This window comes from Parambassis ranga, chromosome 16 (assembly GCF_900634625.1).
Source record: "Parambassis ranga chromosome 16, fParRan2.1, whole genome shotgun sequence".
Lineage (NCBI taxonomy): Eukaryota > Metazoa > Chordata > Actinopteri > Ambassidae > Parambassis > Parambassis ranga.
The window spans coordinates 6,178,649-6,199,479 of record NC_041036.1 but is presented as its reverse complement, the minus strand read 5'-3'; the positions used below and the strand labels follow the sequence as shown (position 1 = coordinate 6,199,479).

General features: G+C 41.0%; 2 protein-coding genes across 3 annotated transcripts in view; one reads left to right on the top strand and one right to left on the bottom strand.

Moving 5' to 3' along the window:
* The window catches only part of znf236 (zinc finger protein 236), a 37,439-nt gene extending 22,768 nt beyond the window's left edge, over positions 1-14,671 (top strand). For both annotated transcript variants that reach the window (XM_028426264.1, XM_028426263.1), the window contains exons 20-32: positions 47-341; positions 1,131-1,234; positions 1,385-1,822; positions 3,054-3,199; positions 4,362-4,593; positions 4,680-4,871; positions 5,478-5,636; positions 7,594-7,751; positions 7,859-7,987; positions 8,174-8,365; positions 9,690-9,819; positions 11,134-11,307; positions 13,789-14,671. In XM_028426264.1, the coding sequence (XP_028282065.1) occupies positions 47-341; positions 1,131-1,234; positions 1,385-1,822; positions 3,054-3,199; positions 4,362-4,593; positions 4,680-4,871; positions 5,478-5,636; positions 7,594-7,751; positions 7,859-7,987; positions 8,174-8,365; positions 9,690-9,819; positions 11,134-11,307; positions 13,789-13,910 (2,471 nt within the window). In that variant the 3' untranslated portion in view covers positions 13,911-14,671. The remainder of the gene's footprint in view (positions 1-46; positions 342-1,130; positions 1,235-1,384; positions 1,823-3,053; positions 3,200-4,361; positions 4,594-4,679; positions 4,872-5,477; positions 5,637-7,593; positions 7,752-7,858; positions 7,988-8,173; positions 8,366-9,689; positions 9,820-11,133; positions 11,308-13,788) is intronic.
* A 1,412-nt stretch (positions 14,672-16,083) lies between these two features.
* The window catches only part of LOC114448344 (myelin basic protein-like), a 52,736-nt gene continuing 47,988 nt past the window's right edge, over positions 16,084-20,831 (bottom strand). The window contains exons 9-10 of the mRNA XM_028425254.1: positions 20,208-20,285; positions 16,084-16,691 (exon numbers count right to left, since the gene is read on the bottom strand). Of these exons, the coding sequence (XP_028281055.1) occupies positions 16,659-16,691; positions 20,208-20,285 (111 nt within the window). The 3' untranslated portion in view covers positions 16,084-16,658. The remainder of the gene's footprint in view (positions 16,692-20,207; positions 20,286-20,831) is intronic.

Sequence of the window (20,831 nt, the reverse complement as noted above, 5' to 3'; positions counted from 1 at the left end):
GAGTTGCATAAAATATAATCCAAAGACCCAACTCGCGTTCTCACAGTGATAGGTCTGGACAGTCAGGACGTGGAGGAAGACGATGAGGACGCGGACCTGAAAACATCAAAACGGAGGGGTATGGAGATCATCACTTTCACCGAGGAGCAGGCGGCCGAGCTGGCGAAGGATCCCGGCGAGGAGGCCTCGGTGTCGGAGCGAATACTTGCCCAGTCAGCTGCTGAGAGAGATCGGATCAGCGAGATCAAAGATAAAGCTGTGGAGCTGGAAACGGAGCCCAAGTACGCTAACTGCTGCAATTTTTGTCCCAAAAGCTTCAAGAAGCCAAGTGACCTCGTCAGGTAAAGAAGAAAAAACATTTACATAATTAGCATACATAGTTATCTGACAACTTCACACAGTATTCAACTGTGTTTTTAAGGCAACATGTTGTAAATAGAATTTACAGAGTAATAACAACTGGTTACCCTGAGAGGAACTATGCCACCTTTTCCAGCTGTATTACTTGAGTTTTCTCCTGTCTGCATCTACAGTATTGCACATACATATGAAAGAAACATGCATAATGAACACAAATGGAGGGTTAGTAGGTCATCCCATGCAATTCACATAGGTAATTAATGTGTCAGACTTCATTATTAAAGATAAAAGAATATAAAAGTGACAGTCAGAAAATGCACAGGGTCACACTTCACAATTATCTATTGTAACATTCAGAAAATGGCTTTGGGATGGTGTGAAAACAGTGCTACAAAATATATATATATATATATATATGTGCTTTACATCCCTCTAAAAACTGGATCTTATTTGCACACCTGTAAAGCTCTCAAACCGTGGAAATGAGTTTTGGTCAGATACTCTCCAGTGAGCTATGTTTATTATTTAAATGTTCATATTTAGAGATTGGGTGCATTTGCAATTTCTTGGAAGCTCATGTAACAACAGCTCAGGGAACTAAAGGCATGAAATGGAAGAGTGCTCTTTGGTGATAACCGGTAAACAGCGGCGAGGCTGTATATTGTGCTCTGTCTACTTCACTCACTTTTTGGATTGTAAAGTTTCTCTGTCTTTCAGCATCGTAGTGCTGTTTCAAATTCAGACGGTGTCAATGTCTTTTCAACATCCAGGCACATCAGGATCCACACGGGAGAAAGACCTTACAAGTGCGATGAATGTGGGAAGAGTTTTACAGTGAAATCAACACTCGACTGCCATGTGAAAACACACACAGGTCAGTGGTCTATCATGAGAAGATAGCTAGTTAGTCAGTTAGGCTATTTCCTTTAAGGTCATACTATTCCTTTCCGTATGTATTTTTTCACTACTGTAGTATCTAAGCACTCATTCATAGTCCGTGACTGCATTCTCTTTATCCCTACAGGTCAAAAACTGTTCAGCTGTCACATGTGCAACACGTCCTTCTCTACAAAGGGCAGCCTGAAGGTTCACATGCGTCTCCACACCGGTTCCAAGCCCTTCAAATGTCCCTTCTGTGATCTCCGCTTCAGAACCTCAGGCCACCGAAAAACTCACATCCAATGTCACTTCCGTCCAAACAGTGACAGCCGTAAATCCAAGCGGCCCTCCTCGTCTGCTGGTCAGGCCAGACAGGGCCAAGAGCCAGGATCTGGGCAGACTGTGGCCTCCGGGCAAGGGCAGCAGCCGACAGCTACAGAGGCTCTTCAACCTGTGGGTCTGCTACAAACACCCAATTCTGACCCTAGCATTTACCTCCCAGCCAACCTGACAGGGCAGTTTGACCAGAATCTACTGCAGCCGGGACTCGTAGGACAGACCATCCTGCCGGCCTCCATGTCAGGTAGGAATTGTGGATAGTTCAATACACACAAAAACAGCAACACAGATTCGTAGAGCTTTGTAGCATGAAACAATCAGCAGTCAGTTCATCCCTGAGCATTGATTTTATTTACTCACACTCAATTTGGTCAACATGCATCATTTTGAGACAAACAAATGGCCCTTGAGCAAGAAACCAATGCACTCAAATTCTATTATACCAAAGACTCACTGTGCGGTGTGATGGATGACCCGGCAGCAACACATTTGTTATTGGTATTTGGCACTCGCTCGATCGTAATGTCAACCTTGTGATTAATGCACTGAAGTTTGTGGGTGCTGCAGGATCATCATTTCTATTGGCAGCCGGTCGCTTAGTAATCAATTGGCAGTATCAACGTTGTACTCAGGACAAAATGATTTACATCACAGCAGCTGATAAGGCCAAAGCCCAGAGAATGAAGGTGCTTTATCAACACAAGCCACCTTCTGTGTACTCCTGGTTCCTCCAATCACAGGACAGCGTTTCATCATACTGTGGACAGATCTGTCTTTATGTTGTGCCAAAAATCTCCCAGCTTGGATGCATTTTTTAAAAAGAGAATGAGGCCCTTTCACACTTTCAACAGCTGTGAATTGGATGTTACCCCGTCTGTGAAAATGATACTAACAATGTTCATTAAGCTATGTAAAATGCTTAATAAGTGTGTTTCTGTAGCACTTTATAAAATATTCTCCCTTTTGAAATCACATTCGCCTCTCTTTACCTGGAGCCTGACATCTGAGGAGGTGGCCGAATACGTTTTCCAGTCATTGCTTTCTTCTTCAGGCTTACAATTCCATATATTTATACTCTGTCTGTTTTCTCCTTTTTTGGAGAAGTGCACAGTTCACTGAAAGCAAACCTTCCTTTCATCATCGGGGAAAAGACTGAATACAGAATTTCCTTTGTTGTTAGTCAGTCCTTTGGTGGAACTTATTCATGAGTTATACAGTACATGTACTTCACAGATATTCATGCTCCAGCTGAAACCATCTGGCTGTTTTGATAGCCTAGAAGCCTTTGACCCGAAATGTAAAATTAATGTCCAAGCCTCCGGGGTCATCCTCATCGGTTACCATGTAACTCTGCAGCTGCTAACTTTGAATTCTTTTTGCAAGTAGACACGTGAAATACTCTGTGTTCTGTGTTTTTTTGTTCTTCTGGTTGTGTTAAATATTTACATATGTGTGTGTGTGTTTGTGTGCTGCAGCTGCAGGAGACCTGACCGTGTCTCTTCCAGATGGCCTGACCACGCTGGATGGCATCCACTTACAGCTGACGCCTGCCAACTTGGTTTGCCCCAATGTTCAGATTTCTGGCATTGATACCACCAACATCAACAACATCACACTACAGGTTACAACCCACACACACACACCTATCACTGAAGCTTATGTTATCATCTATGTACGCAGTCACCTTGATCTTAACCTTTGAAACCTCTTGTGCTCTACATCGTTTTGTCATTTGTATGTTTTCAAATTGTCAAACATTGATAAGATCATGAACTATAATCTTCTAGGCATTCTTAGTCAAAGCCATTTTCTCAATATTATCACTTGGTTAGTGTTAAAATTCTATAATTCTTCTTTCCAAGCGCCATGCACTCAGGTTTAGCATCCAACCTATCAGATGAAGCCCTGGCTACATGGTCCATGCATCTAGCCAATCAGATCAAGTTTCATCTTGCGATCACTGTCACAGCTTACATTGGTAAAAGGAGAGAAGTTGTGAGGAAAATGTGATGGATGAAACTTGTATCATCTTCTCACACTGCAGACTTTACTTACATTATGCTGGCCGTGTGCTATGTGTTTTATCCAGAGTGCCCTGCTGCTTCAGCTCAATGGTAGACTGTGTGTTTGTCTTTCAATTATGAGTTTTGGGTTTGTATCCACAAAATCAAATGAGAGTCCCACAAGAGCATCAAAACAAGATTCAAAAGAAGTGTTGCTCAGTCAGCTGTAAAAGTAGTACATTTAATGTTTTTTTTTTTTTTTGGGTGGGGGGGGGGTTCAGATGTACACACTAGGGTTTTAATCCACTTTTTTTCCTCTATGCGGAACTAAATAGATAGTATTATCACTTATGTCCTGACACTTCAGGATGTGCAAGAACTGGAGTTCATGTGGTGCATTATTTATAAAGACATTTTTGTTACATGCACTAAACACAGGAAGCGATAAGAAGAGAAGCACTGAGCTTAATTATACAAGCTGAGGCCAATTTTAAATACAGAAACTCTTCAGTTATATAAAATAGAGTTCATTAACGGGACAGTTGTGCAGAGAATAACAGAAATATTCATCAGTTAATGAGAAACACTCAAGGCCGCTGTATGCCTGCTATTTTTGTCAGATCTTCTAAAGGTCGTCATAAGTCAGGCTTTTTTCATTGCTATGCTAAAAACAATGAGGACATTTTGAATGAAATGTTTCTGCATAAAATCAGCCATCTTGCCTGAGGCTGTTCTTGTTCCACACACACAGTCACTCTGCTTTCTATTCTTCTCTTCTAGATCGATCCCGCCCTCCTTCAGCAGACCTTACAGCAGGGTAGTCTCCTCTCACAACCCCTGAGTGTCGACACCGGTCTGGTCTCCCATTCTGGCAGTCAGCTCATGTCTTCAACTGACCCCTCAGTGTCAGCCAATGTTGTCATCCACCCACTAACCAGCCTGGCCCTGCAGCCCTCCACCATCACACCTGCGCAGGTCACAATGGCCGGACTCTCAGACCAGGATGCTACAGGTGCGTGTGCGACAGCCTTTAAGTGCTTAGATGCTCTCTTTTGCAAGCTTAATAACTGTCTTTGTCTCACTGTGTGGATTGTGCAGGTTCTCAGGACCTAAGTCACGTCATTGGCAGCTCTGGCCTGGTAGCAGGAGCTAACAGCGGTCAGGAGATCACTCTGACCATCAACAATTCCAGCCTGACACAAGCTCTCGCCCAGGTCCAGGCCCAGGCGTCAGCTGCTGGCTCCAGCACTGCTGCAGGAAACCCTCAGGAGATCACCCTCACTATATCTGGTATACACAGCCTCAGCTTATATCAAAATAATAGAAATAACACAGCTACACTACAAACACTGTCTTTTCATGTGTACAGAAAGAGGCAAACAATAACAAACCTGACATTTGCTGTAAAACCCCTCAGGAATCAGTGCAGCCTTTATTGATTTCCTCACTCAGACGAACATACTTACAGACAAGAAACAGTAGCACGCAGCCCTTTATTTCATTTTGAAGCTGCTTCACAAACCCAGATTACAAGCTGCAATATTGGAGGTTAGGATTGATTGATTTTTTTTAACCATCTGCACACTTCTTCAATGTCATCCTCATTTAAACCCATATATCCGCTGAATAAATATAGGCTGTATCATTAGTGTGGAGGAAAGTTGTCACAAAGCCCCCTAAGTGAAGATACATACATCATTCCTGCATAAGTGGATTAGTCAAAGTATCTCTTCCAGGGCCTACTCAGCCTCTTTTTCATTCAGAACTCAGATTCATTTCATTGTGATTCAAATCCTTCCTGGTAAGTCTTTAGGAAACTATTTATAATTTATGCTAAAAACGTTGAATTGACTGCTTTCCATGGACGAATTCTCAGTTTTTTGTTTTGTTTTGCAGGTCAAGATCTGCTCACACAGCCAAACAATCATAATGGTGCCGAGATGAACGGCACCATCAGGCTGGCATCGCCTCTAACGAGCCAGCCCACTAACGCTACCCTGACCATCACCTCTGACCACCTCCTACCTCAAAGCCCCGCCAACACTGGAATGGCAGGTCAGGACTGAAATATTTTACAATATGTGTTACCAGTATAATCCCTGAGAAAGAACAGGGGACAGTGAAGATGTGAAGTGGCAGGGCCTATTTTACTTTAAAGATTGGCAAAACTTTTTCTAGCGAACGTAATTTGCAGACTGCCTGTAACTCTCCACAACTCATTTAAAAGTTGCTATGCCTGTCGTTTATACATACATCATTATCTTTGGACTCACTTCCAGGTATGCAGCATCCCACTTATTCTGCTGCTTAGACTTTTAGCATGCATTTACATACACTCAAGAAGTTAATACCCCCAGAGGGACATCGGTGAGATCAGTTTGTTAGAGCAAGCAGATGCATTTTACTCCCTCATTGAAACACATGATGTTGTACCCAGAGAATATTATTGAAGTCTATTCTATAGCAAAAAAAGCAACCCAGAAAATGAAGGAAACAAACACACCCATTTCTCTTTGACTTTGTCCTACTGGAATCTTAAATCTACAATGAACACAAAGGCCGCTTTTGACCTCGACTCACTACTTTACTCCAGGCCGCTACTTAAAGAGCCAGCAGTGTGATGAGCAGTGACCATGCTGTCTCTGTCAGTAAAGTGCTTCAAACACAGAAGATAAATGAGTGAAGTTCACTTCTGTGCTTAATTATTGCAAGAAGGAGCATAAATAGCAACAGATATGAGAGAAACTTTTACGTCAGATTCCTTTTAATGGTTCAAAAGAAGCCACGCTTGCCTCCAGTTCTAGTCATAGATCCCAGTCGGACTAAAACTAAAGCACCAGTTCAGAGCCTCAAACAGTCTCCAGATCAATACCCTTTTCATGAAATGTCACACTAAGGTTTGTGCCCCCACTATAGAGTGTATGTGGGAGGCTCAAATAACTGCAAGATAGACTTTCAAAGCAGAGAAAAGCAGAGAAAGCCTCTGTCCTACATCACACAGAAATGTTACAATGGCTGCATTGGAAAATTAACATCAAATATTGGATCATAATGTAATCCGGTGCTGTTTTTCACTATAATCAAACTATTTTTTTGTAAATATTCTTCTATTTAAGCAAAAATTGTCCACTCTGACCATCTGTTTTGAAGCTTGCATCATTTTGCATCAGCTAGCTGGTTAAAGCTAACTTAGAGAGATGGTTAGTATGAGAGAGATGGGAAAACAAAATGCACAGATACAAGAAAGAAAATAACAAAAAAAAAATAAGATGAAAAACCACTAAGGGCCTCCTAACACAAATGATGTAGCAGGAAGCAGGGCCAGCATTCCCAGGACACTTCTTTGCCAAGTCCAAATGTAGTTCTCTGCTTGCATCTATGTTTGAGTTTGAAAACTATATATAGGGATTATTGTCATTTAATTATTGTGCAGACCAAACGGTGATAAGAAAGTAAAGGATGTATGGGCTGTGACATGAGCAAATATGATTTGCTTTGTCAGAGATGGTTTCCTGATTGTTCTGTTGACTGGTTTGCTTGTCACCTAGACACTTAATCAAATTTCTAGTCTCATCCCTCTCTCTCTCTCTCTCTCTCTCTCTCTCTCTCTCTCTCTTCATTACCCTCCTCTCTCAAGTGGAAAACATCCCGACTGCTGCGCAGAGACACCGAGAGCATCTCTGCTTTTGTTGATTATAGCGAAGCTTTATCACTCTGTATACAAATATGGTTCAAGCTGGGGTTTGACTGAGGAGCTGCACTATATTGGCCTTTTTTATTAAAAGTAAATATTGACTAGGTTTAGTTTTCGCCACTATGATTCCCCTGTGACCAAACCTAATGTCATTACTATTTTAAGACCTCTGGTCTCTGGTTGAAGCCACTGGTCCAACACTCCACTCGGAGTGGGGCCTGTACACTATACTATATACTATATTGATAGAATGTAAAGTAGTAGTTCTTCATTGAACCAGCTGGACATTAACCTTCATCTTTTTTTTCCACCCGTCAGTCACCAGCCTGCCACCCAGCACCACCCTTTCACACACTCCTGTATCCCAAAGCTTAGTGATGTCATCGGGAGGCGTGGCCAGCGATGGCAGTGTCACACTAACCCTTGCAGATGCACAGGGGATGCTGGATGGTGTCACTCTAAACCTCCATACACAGGTAAAAAAAATATAATACTACACAATATAAAGGCTGTCAATGAGAATCTAAGAGCTAAAATGAAGAGTGTGTTTTCATCAGCTGCCTCACCTGATTTTGTTTTTTAGGGTCAGACGTTTCCTGCAGTACTGAATGATTCTGGCCTGACAGGGCAGCCAGGCTCCTCTGGGCAACAGGTCATACTGGTTAGCCACCATCCACAATCCACAAATGGGACATCTGACAACGGATACAACGTAAGTGTGTGTCTGTAGATATCTATGCAAAGAACTGCTGAACATTTGTGGTAGACCACTTGACTTATCTACTAGAATGGAGTGTAGTTGATATTTTTTTGTCTGGAGGATGAGAAAATGATGAGAAAATGTGCAGTTAAATGTTCAAGTGTAAGTTTTTTTTATCTGTCTTTGTATATAATCCAGATTTCTGACAGCCAAAAGGGTGGAAAAGACCCCCAGACGGACACTGATAACCGGAACCAGTGTTTCTACTGTCATCAGGTGTGCCAGAATGCTAACACACTGCGACGCCACTGCAGACAAGCTCACGGCAAGGACCGCTGTCATGTCTGCAGCGTTTGCAGAAAGGCCTTCAAACGAGCTACTCACCTGAAGGTAAGCAAAGAACTCGATACCCACTCTGATTAGCAACGAGTTTTATTTAATGCTAAGATGGGTTAGCCAAAAAAGGTTTGCATATGAGCGAATACAGATAATGAATAAAGCTCTTGAGGTTTTATGAAAACAGTATGTCAACTCACAAAAAAAGCACAGTCTCAATATTAAAAGCATATGTAATTCATCAAGTGACTTTTGAGACAGACCCTTAAACTGTCACTCTTTGCAACAAAACAAAACACTTAAACAAGAGGTGTTTTGCAGTCAAATTATGGAGAGGAGCATGTGTGCCTCTCTTCCCTGACGACCCTCTTCATGTGGTTGAAACACTCAAGCACATAAATGCCTCAGAGAGAGAGAGAAGGAGGATATTCTAGCACACGACTCCACAAAGGCCGCTGTGCCATAGGCTTTTCTTTTTTTTTCTTTTGTAATTGTGCCTTAACATGCTGAGCAGTAATTGTCCCTCATAAAAGTAATGACACTGAGATTAGGTGGGTGTCACAGCGAGAGAGACTCGGCTCTCTCCTCTCCAGGTCCCCAGGCTGCTCATTAGTCTGCAACCACAACTCGGATGTTGACTTTCGATTTTTTTTTTTCAAAGCCCAGTGGAGACAAAGATGAATTAGTAGCACTATTGTTTTTCATTTTTCTGGCCTTTAGATAATAATTTTGCCATTTAATTGTAGCCGGACAACCAAAAAAATGATTTCTTTGTAGTTTGGGGTTTGAGAGTGGTCATGGTGTACCAGCCTGTGTCCATGAACAACATCATGGCAACTAGGATGTACAATTTAAACTGGAGGGCGATAACAGTACAATACAAGATCAGATTCCACATTTTAGGGATTTTCAGATTGTTTTAACCCCTCCTTCATTAGTTTTATGTTTGTGAGAATGCATTTCTTGTATTTTTCTGACACTTACCCAAGGCACCTTTAATAAACTAGTACCCAAGATGCAGCAGTACTTCCCTTCTCCTTATAAAGTTGATAGAATTACAGCATATTTCACGCTTTTCCTGTCTGCCTTCTTATACTACTGTTTAATGTTTATATTCCTGTGGGGCTGTCAGGTTTGTTCTGCCCAATATTTGGCTTGAATATTGAGCAGTGTTGCAAGAATAACATCAAACTGACTATATTCTCCTGCACTCCTCTTTGTTGTGGTCAAATCCCCCTCATGAGAAGGGAAATATGGTCTCGTATAAAACATAAAGAAAGATGATTTTTTGCAGGTTTTGTCTGCATGAAGAAAATATCAACAAATCTAGTAAAGAGACTTACGTGTTAGACTGTAACATTTTTCAATCTGCCTACAGGAGCATGAAAGAGTGCACCAGCCGGGACCGTCACCCAGCTCCCAGAAGCCCAAAGTCTTCAACTGTTCCTCCTGTGTGAAGGCTTTCGCCAAGCGCAGCCAGCTAGAGAGACACAACCGAACGCACACAGGTAAGAGGATTAGGATCGTTCGCAGATGTCATATCAAGAATATCACGGTAAATTAAACCATGAAATCCTATTATTTCTGAAAACTGTTGATCAAAATTGACATTTATTGGATCATATTTTTTTTAATTGATGTGCTGCTAATACTAGAATGCTTAGACAAATTGCATATCGATATAATTATAGTTATTTGTTAATTTCCTTATGTAATATTGAAATCACTCAGATTCCACTAGTTCAAAAACTGCTAGGAAGTGTCAGCATGCCATGGACCTCTGTGAGATCTTCCATAAACACTATGGAGACATAAAGGTCATAGTTATTGATCACATTCATATTTTATAAGGCTGTATTCAGTGCACAAAATGTAGAAAATTGAAACAAAACAAACCAAAAAAATAACAGTGACAGTTCCACATTAGAGAAATTCTCCTCCTGACAAAATGTAACACACAACATGTGTGTAAAATGTTTTTTTTTCTGAAATAACAATACTGATAGTGTTCTGGTGAGAGAAGAGCTTCATGTTAAAACAGGATTTTACAGCCATGATGTCATGTTTCACAGCTATCAGCTTCCCCCTTCAGCGTTCCTAATTCATACAGTCACACAAGCACAGCTAATAAGCAGCTAAACGCCTTTAACTCCTCATCCCTGTGAAATCCTAAGCACCCAGACATGATTACCAGCCTTCAATGTACATAGAGAAAAACAGCTCTGTTGGCCTATTACCATTTCAATGGGCTCATTTGAATGCTGTTAAAGGGGATTCTGATTGGAACTTTTCATACTCTCAACCTCATGCTGACACTTTTGCAGGCTTTGTCTGTTAAAGTTATAAACATCGTTCCCTTTTTTTCTCCACTCCTGATATTTGTAGGTGTTTGTTCTCTCGTACCTTGGTCTTTAGTGTAAATAATGTGCATGAAATGACAATAATGGGGCTTGACACAGAAAAAAATTCAGTGGCGTAGCCCCAAATTCCCTTCGAATACAAAGGCTTCCCAAGGTTGTTGCCTACAGCCTGTGAGTGCAAAGAGCAGTGATTTAGGTAACATGTTCATGTAGAAAAGAATGTGAATTCAAGAGCGTTCCCATAATTTGGCAAGTCTCGGAGTTTGGGTTGAAAGAATTGACTGTAAATTATTAAAAAAATAGCTGTGAACAGTTTCACAGCTGAATTTTATGTACTTTTTTATTATTTTATTTCTCACAAGAGGACCAAACCCAGTAATTCATGATCAATATAAATCATGTATGAAGTTCTGTATGTAACACCGCTCATTAACCAACGTGCGGTTCTGTGTTGTGCTGCAGGCGAGCGCCCTTTCAAGTGCAGTCAGTGCGACAAGGCCTTCAACCAGAAGAGCGCTCTGCAGGTCCACATGGTCAAACACACTGGAAAGAAACCCTTCAAGTGTGAGGTGTGCAGCATCAGGTTCACCCAGAAGAGCAACATGAAGCACCACATGAAGAGATCCCATGGCTACGGTGAGCAGCTGCACGGCATCGCACCAAAACACAAACACACACACACACACATTTGGACATACAGGCAGCTGTTTGTGCAGCTGGGCAACAATAAACAGTAATCACCTCTCTGTCTCTCTTCTGTCAGCTTGATTTACTTTCACTCCTGAACGGTTTTTCTGACAATCACGTTATAATGGAATCCATTTTTTTTGCCACATTGCGGTGTGTCTGCGTCTCTCATGGTCATATTTTCTTTATGATAGACCCAGTTCGTGCAGCACTGAACATTAATAAGTGTCCCTGAGTACTTCAGAAGACTGCCGAACACGAACTATCCCAAGTTTTGTTTTCTCTTCACTAGGTAGCTGTTGGGAATTAACCCTTTTAGTGCCTACACTCATCTCTGATGTGCATGCACACTCACCTCCATCATTTAGAGCAGGTGATGTTGTAGAGCAGGAAAGGACCATCGACTCTGTTCCCTTAAAGCTTCCACTTTGATATTAGTGAGTGAACGTTCTGTGTGTATATTACCTCTTCCTGACAGCATTGGTTAAGGTTTGAGGCCGCACCTCCCCTTTGGGTTGACCTTGGCCAAGTGCAACCCACACACACACACCCACACACACATTTATACATACATTGTTATTCAATTCATTCCAACATCCCACCATGGAACCTGCAGGCACTATTGAAGATGACCGGAGGAAGAGAACACTTCTGACAGATCTGTTCTACTTACTCAGCCTGAAAACCAACTTCACAAATGATTCCACTCAGGTCCCCCTGGCTGAGTGGGTGTCGATAATTTAAAACGTCCTATCTGAAACACTGCCCTCTGGAGTGTCACTTGGAATAAGGGCCAGATTCGACAAGGTTAGAGCAGGTGTTTAAGGTATTCCATCACAGCCATTCAGATCCCAGAAATGAAAAAAAAAACAAATGTTTCCAGGTCAGCTAGTGTTTCATAAATTCAGAAAATATACCAGAAAATGTCATTCAATATTACCTCTGTGAGTTTGATGTGGTTGCACTAGCAGCTATCCACAAGTCACCTGTGTCAACACTGGTAAAACCTGAGCAATTTGTTTTTGGATTTGAGATGAGACACAGCGTGCACAGAGCACAGCTAAACCTCCCCGATGTGCCAGAATACTAAAGCAGGATTGAAAAGACAACCAGCAGCTTGTGTTTGTGATTTGTGAAGCCTGGCTTCTCACCCAATTCCATCGACTGTTTGTTTTTTTGTTTTTTTTACTAGAAAAGCACAAAACAAGAGCTTATGCAGGACAAGTAAGGGAAAAAGAAAGAAAAAAACACTTACAAGCACAATTGCCATGTAATCAGAGGCTTTTATGGCAGGACCCCTGCCCATTGTACCAAAGTTACTTTCAGACACAGCAGTGTTTAAAAGTGAAATAACAGTATCTCTGTACCACCTTTCCACTTCTGCATCAGCTTGCCTGCCACATTGGCCGATGACCACAGTGTTACTTCCTATTTTTTATATTTTTTAAGCCATGACTAGGCAATGACTAATTAAATACGAAAACACGTCAAATTGCATTTGAACACAGATCAGTGTGATTAAAAACTAGCTAATGAGCCATAAAACATATTACTTTCAGTTTTGGTTGGCCTCATGTCCCATCCACTAACAAGGGGGGAGGTGGGGTTTATGGTTCATGGCCTGTAGCTGCAGCCAGCCAACAGAAGAGATGTTTTTGCCACACTTGGCCTCAATTTTGGGGAGCTTTCATATTGTCAGTGTTTATTTACTGTCTGTTTTAAACTAACACTATTCTGTCAAAATTCATACGTGTAGAGTACACAGTGTACAATAACTGTACAGAACTCATATAAGAAACATGATGTGGTGCCATTTTAAAATTTGAAAGTCATTGTAAGAGCTAAATGCAAATAGAAAAGTCAAAATAAAATTTTGTATATGCTCAGGAATGACTCGGACACCTACAGTATTTAATGAATATGTGTGTGAAGTGTTTCAGATATGAAGCAAAAATAGATGGAGATAATGAATTGACTCCCACTGTAAAATTGGATTCTGTGTATGGCCTGCAGCAATGAATCTCTCAGTCACGGCCAAGTGACTTACTGCTGTTGTTTGGTGCTCCAGTTATTTTAGCGCCGACTATGACACATGGTTCATATCATATTTACAACTCATAACGAGCATGTTCCGCCTCTGTCAACCTGTGTTATATAGACTGTGCAGTGTTCTCAGAAAGAAGAGCAAACAGGACAGAATGTGAGGTATTAGCACAAATGTTGGAGGTAGAGAGGGGAGAAAGATTACTTTTTGATGGATGGGCTCATTTGCATGACAGCCACTGGCAAATTAAATCCAGAAAGGGAGCTGCTGGTGCTGCTCTGTGAATGTGTGTTAATGGGCTTTTTCCCCCGGTTTACAAATCTCTTGTTATTACCGCTCCTATGGAGCAGTTCACTTACACACAGTACACTTTTTTTGTCTTCCAGGTCAAATACAAGATGTGTCTCTGAGCCAAGAAGAGACTGCACCTCAGGTGGAGGTAACACCTGATCTTGACCTGGAAGTTGTTCCTGAATCCTCCGGAGACTGGCACAATGTCTTCTCCTGACCGCAGAGTCAAACCGCACTGATCCGCAGCCAAGCTTTGCCAAACATATTCTCTCTTCTCGAAGGGATTATCAGGTTAAATTAAAAAAAAAAGACATCATAAATTAGTTCCAGTGTATACCAAGAGCTTTTACCCCAGTAGCAGTCCCCCTTCTGTTTATCCACAGTAAGTGGAGTCTGGTTCCCTCTGATTGGTTTAATGACTTTTATCTGTTTTGCTACCGACTGATTGTCATCAATATGATAACCTCCGGAGAGGTTTGGCCCAATAAACACAGGCATCCCAGAGAATTCTCCACTCAGGAGATGCAGGTCCCCTCTAATACCCAACCCTGCTGGAAAGAGAGGAAACTGTGCAACACTGAAAAAGCTCCCCAGAGACCAGAGCTGTGTCTCTTCATTATCGGTCTCCACACAGGGAGCTGCAGCCCACTGTACTGCTGTCCCAACAGTCTTTCCCCTCCATTGGTTTACAGCAGATCTGTCCTTTTGGTGCAGATTTATACTGTACATACTTCATGTCGTTTTATGTTGTTTTAGTTAGAAGACAGAGCCAAACATGTTAATGATGCTGATGCTGTTCGAGGTTCCAGATTGAAGATGTCAGCGTCACATTTCCTGCTGTCCTTTTAGCATTTAGGCTCGCAGCAAATACCGTTTAGGTACTGTAGGTAATTTTGTAAATACTGTAGTTAGATCGCGTATATTTTGACAATTTGAAAGATGTCATTTGTTGCATTTGTTACAAAGCGAAGCCAATGTACAGACGATAAGCTCTTTTTTTTGCGCTTTTTTTTTTGCAGTTGTATTTTTTATTGTCCATAATAAATTAAGATTAAAGTAATTTTTCTACAAATTCAAATGGGTATTTTTTATTACATTATTGTAGCTAACTGATAAAAAAATTACATCACTACATTAAAACATGAGTGACAGAAGCCAACAGGGATCTAAATAAAAGGATTGTATACTTAGCGTAGCTTAGCATAGAATCTGAAAGCATACAAAAACTCGTGTCACAAACATGACCTGGTTTTCTGAAGGATTTCTTATGAGAGAGAAGGTAAAAATAAACTTCATTGTGTTCCAATGAGGACATGTTGTATTTGTATTAGCAGAGCTCCAGCCAGCTTTTGTACATCTATGTAACATGACAAAAAAAAACAAGCTATAATGTGTCATTATGCTTGATTCTGAATACTGAGTGCTTTGGAAAGCTTGGCATGACTAATGATTACTCAGTGAGTGTATGTCTCTATGAAAGAAATCACATTATATTCTTTGTTTGCTGTATTAACCTGACCCACTAACACCACTGCAGGACAAAAAGAAAAAAACCCAACACAACCCCGGGACACAGAGTAGAGTTGCTTTTATGATTTTTATTTATTTATTTTATTGTATTTTTTTTAAACTCTCAGTTAAGTGGTTGGTCATGTTTTATTACACATACAATAATAATGAGGAGGAGGAGGAGGAGGTTTACATTCATTCATAGGATCCATTCAGGAAAAAAAACGCTACACACAGCACTCAACGAGGCTCAAGCAAACAGTGGGAGCTGCACATCGCACATGCACGCACACACACACACACACACACACACACGCCTGCTTTTGAATGGATGGAGGAGGTCAGCGATGGTGCCGAGCTCAACTGCACATTCCCAAATAAAAACACTTTGTAATGTGTCATTACAGTTAGAGTTAGCACCTTTTTGAAAATGTGTGTGTTTTTTTTTAAATTATCCACAAAAAAAGGAAACACAGCACATTGTATTTGGTAGTCAGGAGGAATGGCACTTGGCACTACAGTGGACTACACTCTAAGGCAGCGAGGAAAGATCAGAACATGGCGCCGTGCAGAGTGGAAACACTGCACGCCGCTTTCAGTAATACATGGAAATAAGCGATGAAGAAAAAATGCATCTTTTTTTTTAATTTAATAATGAAGGTTTAGAACTTTAACCACAAAATCCACAGCCAGCCTTAGATCATAAAAACAAAGATCAACATTACATTCATGACAGGACACTTAACTACATCTAAGACACGGGGGGGGGTGGAACAAAGTGGCTCTCGCTGAAATGTTAACGTTTTCACAAAACAAATGTTCCGACACAGATTTGAAGAAGTAACGCAGACAAAGTCACGAGACAAAAAACCGCTCTATTGTTTTCCTAAAACAGAAGTCGCCCCGGTCTTTTCAACCAATCATTAAGCGGCAATGACGGTCAAGTCAAGTTCGGACTTGCACCGGCCTAAAAACCTTCAGCTGCTCCGGGTCTGCTTCGGCTTTAGCCGCCATGTTTGTTAGAGAAATGATGAAAAGACGCAAAACTCAAGCACACACAAACACATTTAAATATGTATATATAGAGAGAGCCATTTAAAAGGGAAGGGGGGCATTCAGGCTGCACATGTGAGCGGCTTCAGTTCACACCGGTTGATGATGATGACTGCACAGACTTAGCACAACGCATGCAAAGGGAAGGGGAGGGAACAGATTGTGTCGCTAACTACCAGCCAAAAGGGGAAGGGAGGTGGGGGGGGGGGGCAGTAATAGGGATAGGTGAGGGATTTAGCAATCATTAGAGTGTTAATATAGGCGGAGAAGGTGAGTGTAAGGGTTGAGAAGGTTTCCTCCATTTCTTCCTCTCTTTTTTTTGTTGTTTTTTTTTAAATTCGTTTTTATCCGTGCTCTCGCACGTCTGCCCTCGTGCTTGTTGGAAGGGTTGTGGAGAGGGACCTCAGCGTTTGGCTGGAGAAGCACTCCTGCTTCCCTGTAACAGACAAGACAAGACACACATGATGAATATGTGCAGGCTTCACAGGCTACTCATTCACCACCGAAAGGACGACACCGCTTGCTTTTGGAGTGCGGCCATAGACTCCTCGTTTCCACTCAGTATGTGAGAGTGTTCACCTCAGCGGGCAGCTTCCATGAGCTTGAAGCAACAAAAAGCCTACTGACACACAGGTAATTGTAGCCAATACGTTCTGACAGTTAAATTTCAGCTTTCAACGGTCTTAATAAATCATCGCCTATTTAAAAACATCAGCGGGTCTTGGTAAGCTGTGAAAAACAGATAAAAGTATTTCATCATGGTTCCAAAACTTCTTTCATCCAGCTTAAGAGTTGTTATCAGTAAATGAAGCAACCCGGCAATGTCGCAGCCTTTTATTTATTATTAAATGATGAATTTGAAGCTTAACTCGAATTTAATGTCAGGTTAGTATGTCTGTTAAGTGGCTATCATCCTGCAGCGCTGCATATATATATATGTAGATGTAGATGTAGAAGACGATAAATGAGATTAAAATGGAAGCAAGACACCGAGCAGGAAGATGGGACCATAAGCACAGTGTGATAATCAGAGAAAACGGTCATTTTAAATCAAAATCTTACAGTAGTGAGTCTAATATATGCACAAGTTAATGTGATATATGCAAGGACACAATAATACATCACATCTACATGATTAAACTTAATTAGATTATTCAGAATATAAGGGTATTTAAGGATAGAGAAAAAGAAGTATTAAAAATATATATATCTTTTAATGGGTTCTATCACTTTGCTGTCAGAGTGTAAGTCTGCCTCATTCTGTTTGTCTTTCCTTTAAAATGTTTATTGTCAGCTTTTCTGCTCTTGAAGGGGAGAAAAAAAGGTCAAAGCTGTATTTCAGTGGAGATCCTGCAAATCTGTGTGTGATTGTGAGGCTTATCGTCCTTTCAGAGGCAGAAACTTCAAAGTTTTCTATTGTTTCTTTGTCCTCAAGAGTTTCAGATTAGACTCTTTTTTTTGTTTGTATCACGGTGCACACAGCCTTGGTAAAAGTTTCCATCCCAGACTCTCAGACTGATCAAAAAAACAGGACGAGTGGAGCGAGTCTAAAAAAGAAAAAAAGAAAAAAAAAAGACTGAAAGATTATACAAATGAGACAAATCTTTATGGATTGCTTAAGATGATAATCCATATTGTGGAAAGCCTTTTTTTTTTTTTTTTTTTTTGCTGCTCATAAAATGAGAGCTTTTGTTCATTACAGAAAGAAATTCATTATCTGTCCTGCAAGTAAGGAAAAAACTCAATATACAGCATGGCTGCTTAGATTTAAATCTGAAATTGAAAGCAGAAAATGAATAGAAATGAAGTGTGAAACATTAATTAAAAGTCAATATGGCTTTACGCTCATTTCCATTTGGATTGTGAAGCTACTTATGAAGAAACGGAAGTGATGGTGTGATGGCACTGAGTCAACGCTCATTAGCCATATCAGAAAGACTCGAAGATCCGTCCCAGAAGTCCACCACCACCACCACCACCTCCAGAGCTGTTTACTCTCTCGCAGCTTAGTGACAACAATTTAGCCACTACAGATGAGGATGCAGCTCTGGGGAAATTCAGATTTCTCTCCCACTTCTGGTAATTGCTAAACTAACTAATCTAAGGTACAGTCGGAGTGTCTGTGGCTCATTAAAACCTGACAGGGAGGAACTGGCAGAGCATGAAAGCTGCCACCCCCTTTTTTCATGACGCACACCAAAACAAATCACTTGTAAGCGCTTCTCTGTAATGAGGAAGCAAGTTGTGAAGACGGCACTGTGAAGTAAGTAAGTGCCAATGAAAGTGTGTTAAAGCTGAAAGGTTGCACAGCATCAGACTCAGTGTACTGGAACTGTCAACTTCACTTAGTCATACTAAGAGCCAGAGTGTCACAACTTCCATCTGTGCTCAGTGCAGCTTTGACATTTTATGTTCGGGGCATTTGTTGTTGGCAAAACTCTTGTTTCACACTCTGTACAGTGCAGACGATCAAAAATCCATAACTCTCTTCTTAAGTGGAAAACACATGGTTTGTGTTCACACACCTTGCTTCACTCTGAGGTAACAACACAGTTTAAAAAAAAAACACATTTGTTGATCCATCCATCCATCATCCATTAACCCGCTTCGTCCTGCAGTGCAGGGTCACGGGAGGCTGGAGCCTATCCCAGGTACACCCTGGACAGGTCACCAGTCCATCACAGCAACATAGAGACAGACAACCATTCACACTCACACCTATGGGCAGTTTACAGTGACCAATTGACCTAACAGGCACGTCTTTAGAATGTGAGAGGAAGCCGGAGCACACAGAAGGGCCCCAGTAATAATAATAATAATAATAATAATAATAATAATGCATTGGTCTTATTTAGTGCTTTCCTGGGCTTTACATTGCATTATTCATTCACACCACATTCACACAGTGGCAGTGGTAAACTACAGATGTAGCCACAGGTCCCCAGGGGGAGACTGACAGAGACGGTGCACCTACGGCCTCTCCGACCACCGCCGATTCATTCATACACCAGTGAGTGCACTGGAGGCAATGTGGCTAGGGAGGAGCTGGGGTTGGACAACCCTGCTCTACCACTGAGCCACTGCTGCCCCCGGTCACACCCAGAAGGGCCCCAGTCACACACAGAAAGGCCCCAGCCAGAATCGAACCAGGAACCTTCCTGCTGTGAGGCGACCACCATGCCGCCCCACATTTGTTGATCATTAAATAAACAAAAAAAAAATCATTTATATTTGTAGATTCATTTATTCAAATATCTAATTTTATTTTTTTTATTTTAAAATTACTATTTTACTGGTTTTGTATTTTATATATATATATATATATATATATATATATATATATAAATAAAATCGTCTTTTTTAAATCTAAAATGATTTTTTTACACATTGTTTCACTGAACATTATGATTGATTTCACATTCCGCTAACGTTCGCCTGCAGTAAGTTCTTCACAGAGGAGCCGGTCGTGCTCAGCAAGTGATTGATGTGATGAAACTCAGTAACAATATTATATCATAATTACAAATATGCATAAGCAGCCACTTCCCCTCCCCTGCAAGGCAGGTGCAGCTTATGTTAGCTTTATAGCCCCGGCTGGACAAATATCAGAACTGGATCTACCGTCTTCAGCATGATTATATCAGCGCAGGCATAAAGCATGCAGCATGCACAAGGATCAATCTTTGTCTCTAAAAGCTTCTTATTATTCTGCTGCAGGCTGCCATAGTAATGGGATTATGATGTCTTCTGAGCATATCAACGTTTAACAAATGCATGGTGGTTTAAAGTCAAGTATTCCTCCAATCGTGTATCGGTTACTCACTCTGCTGCTGATCACATCACTGAGGCAGAACAGAAACACAAGGAGCAAGAACACGATTAAAACTTTTTGCAATTTAATTTCCAGGAAAGGAAAATAACTTAGGAAGTGTTCAACAAGTTTTGTTTTTACCATTTTGAAGATCCTAGTCAAGGTGCCTTCCCCTGCAGCAGCCTTCTTCGCTTTAGCAGACTGTGACTTCTGGGGTCCCTGCCAGGGAGAGAGAGAGAGAGAGAGGAGTGTGTTAAAAGAGTCTTAGAGTCCCAAATTCATTTTCAGTGCAGCACGGGGTGGTAAAAAAAAAAGAGTCCACAGAGTTATGAGGGGAAAGAATATAATACATAAGACCTCCTTCTCTAGGCAGCTCTCAGAGTGATGGATCACAGTGCTCTAAAGGACCCCAAACATTGGATAAACAAAAAAAAAAAAATAATAGGTATCGATTACGATGCAATCCAATTGTGCTCTACCTTTACAGTAAAAATGGGTTCCACTTTGAGCAAAAGTTTTCATCCAAGTGTGAATTATGTATGAGTCATACAGCTTCAAAGCAACAAATATGAAGAGGAAAAGTTTTACGCTGCCACAAGAACCAATTATTTATTTATTTATTTATTTGTAAACACATGATTTTGAGGCGACCACATGAACCATTTGTATTTTAATTCGGTGAAACCTTAAAATCACACTTGGATCAAAATGTTATCCTTTCAAGTGGAAATAATAAAAAAAAATCTTTATGAAGGTTTATTTCTG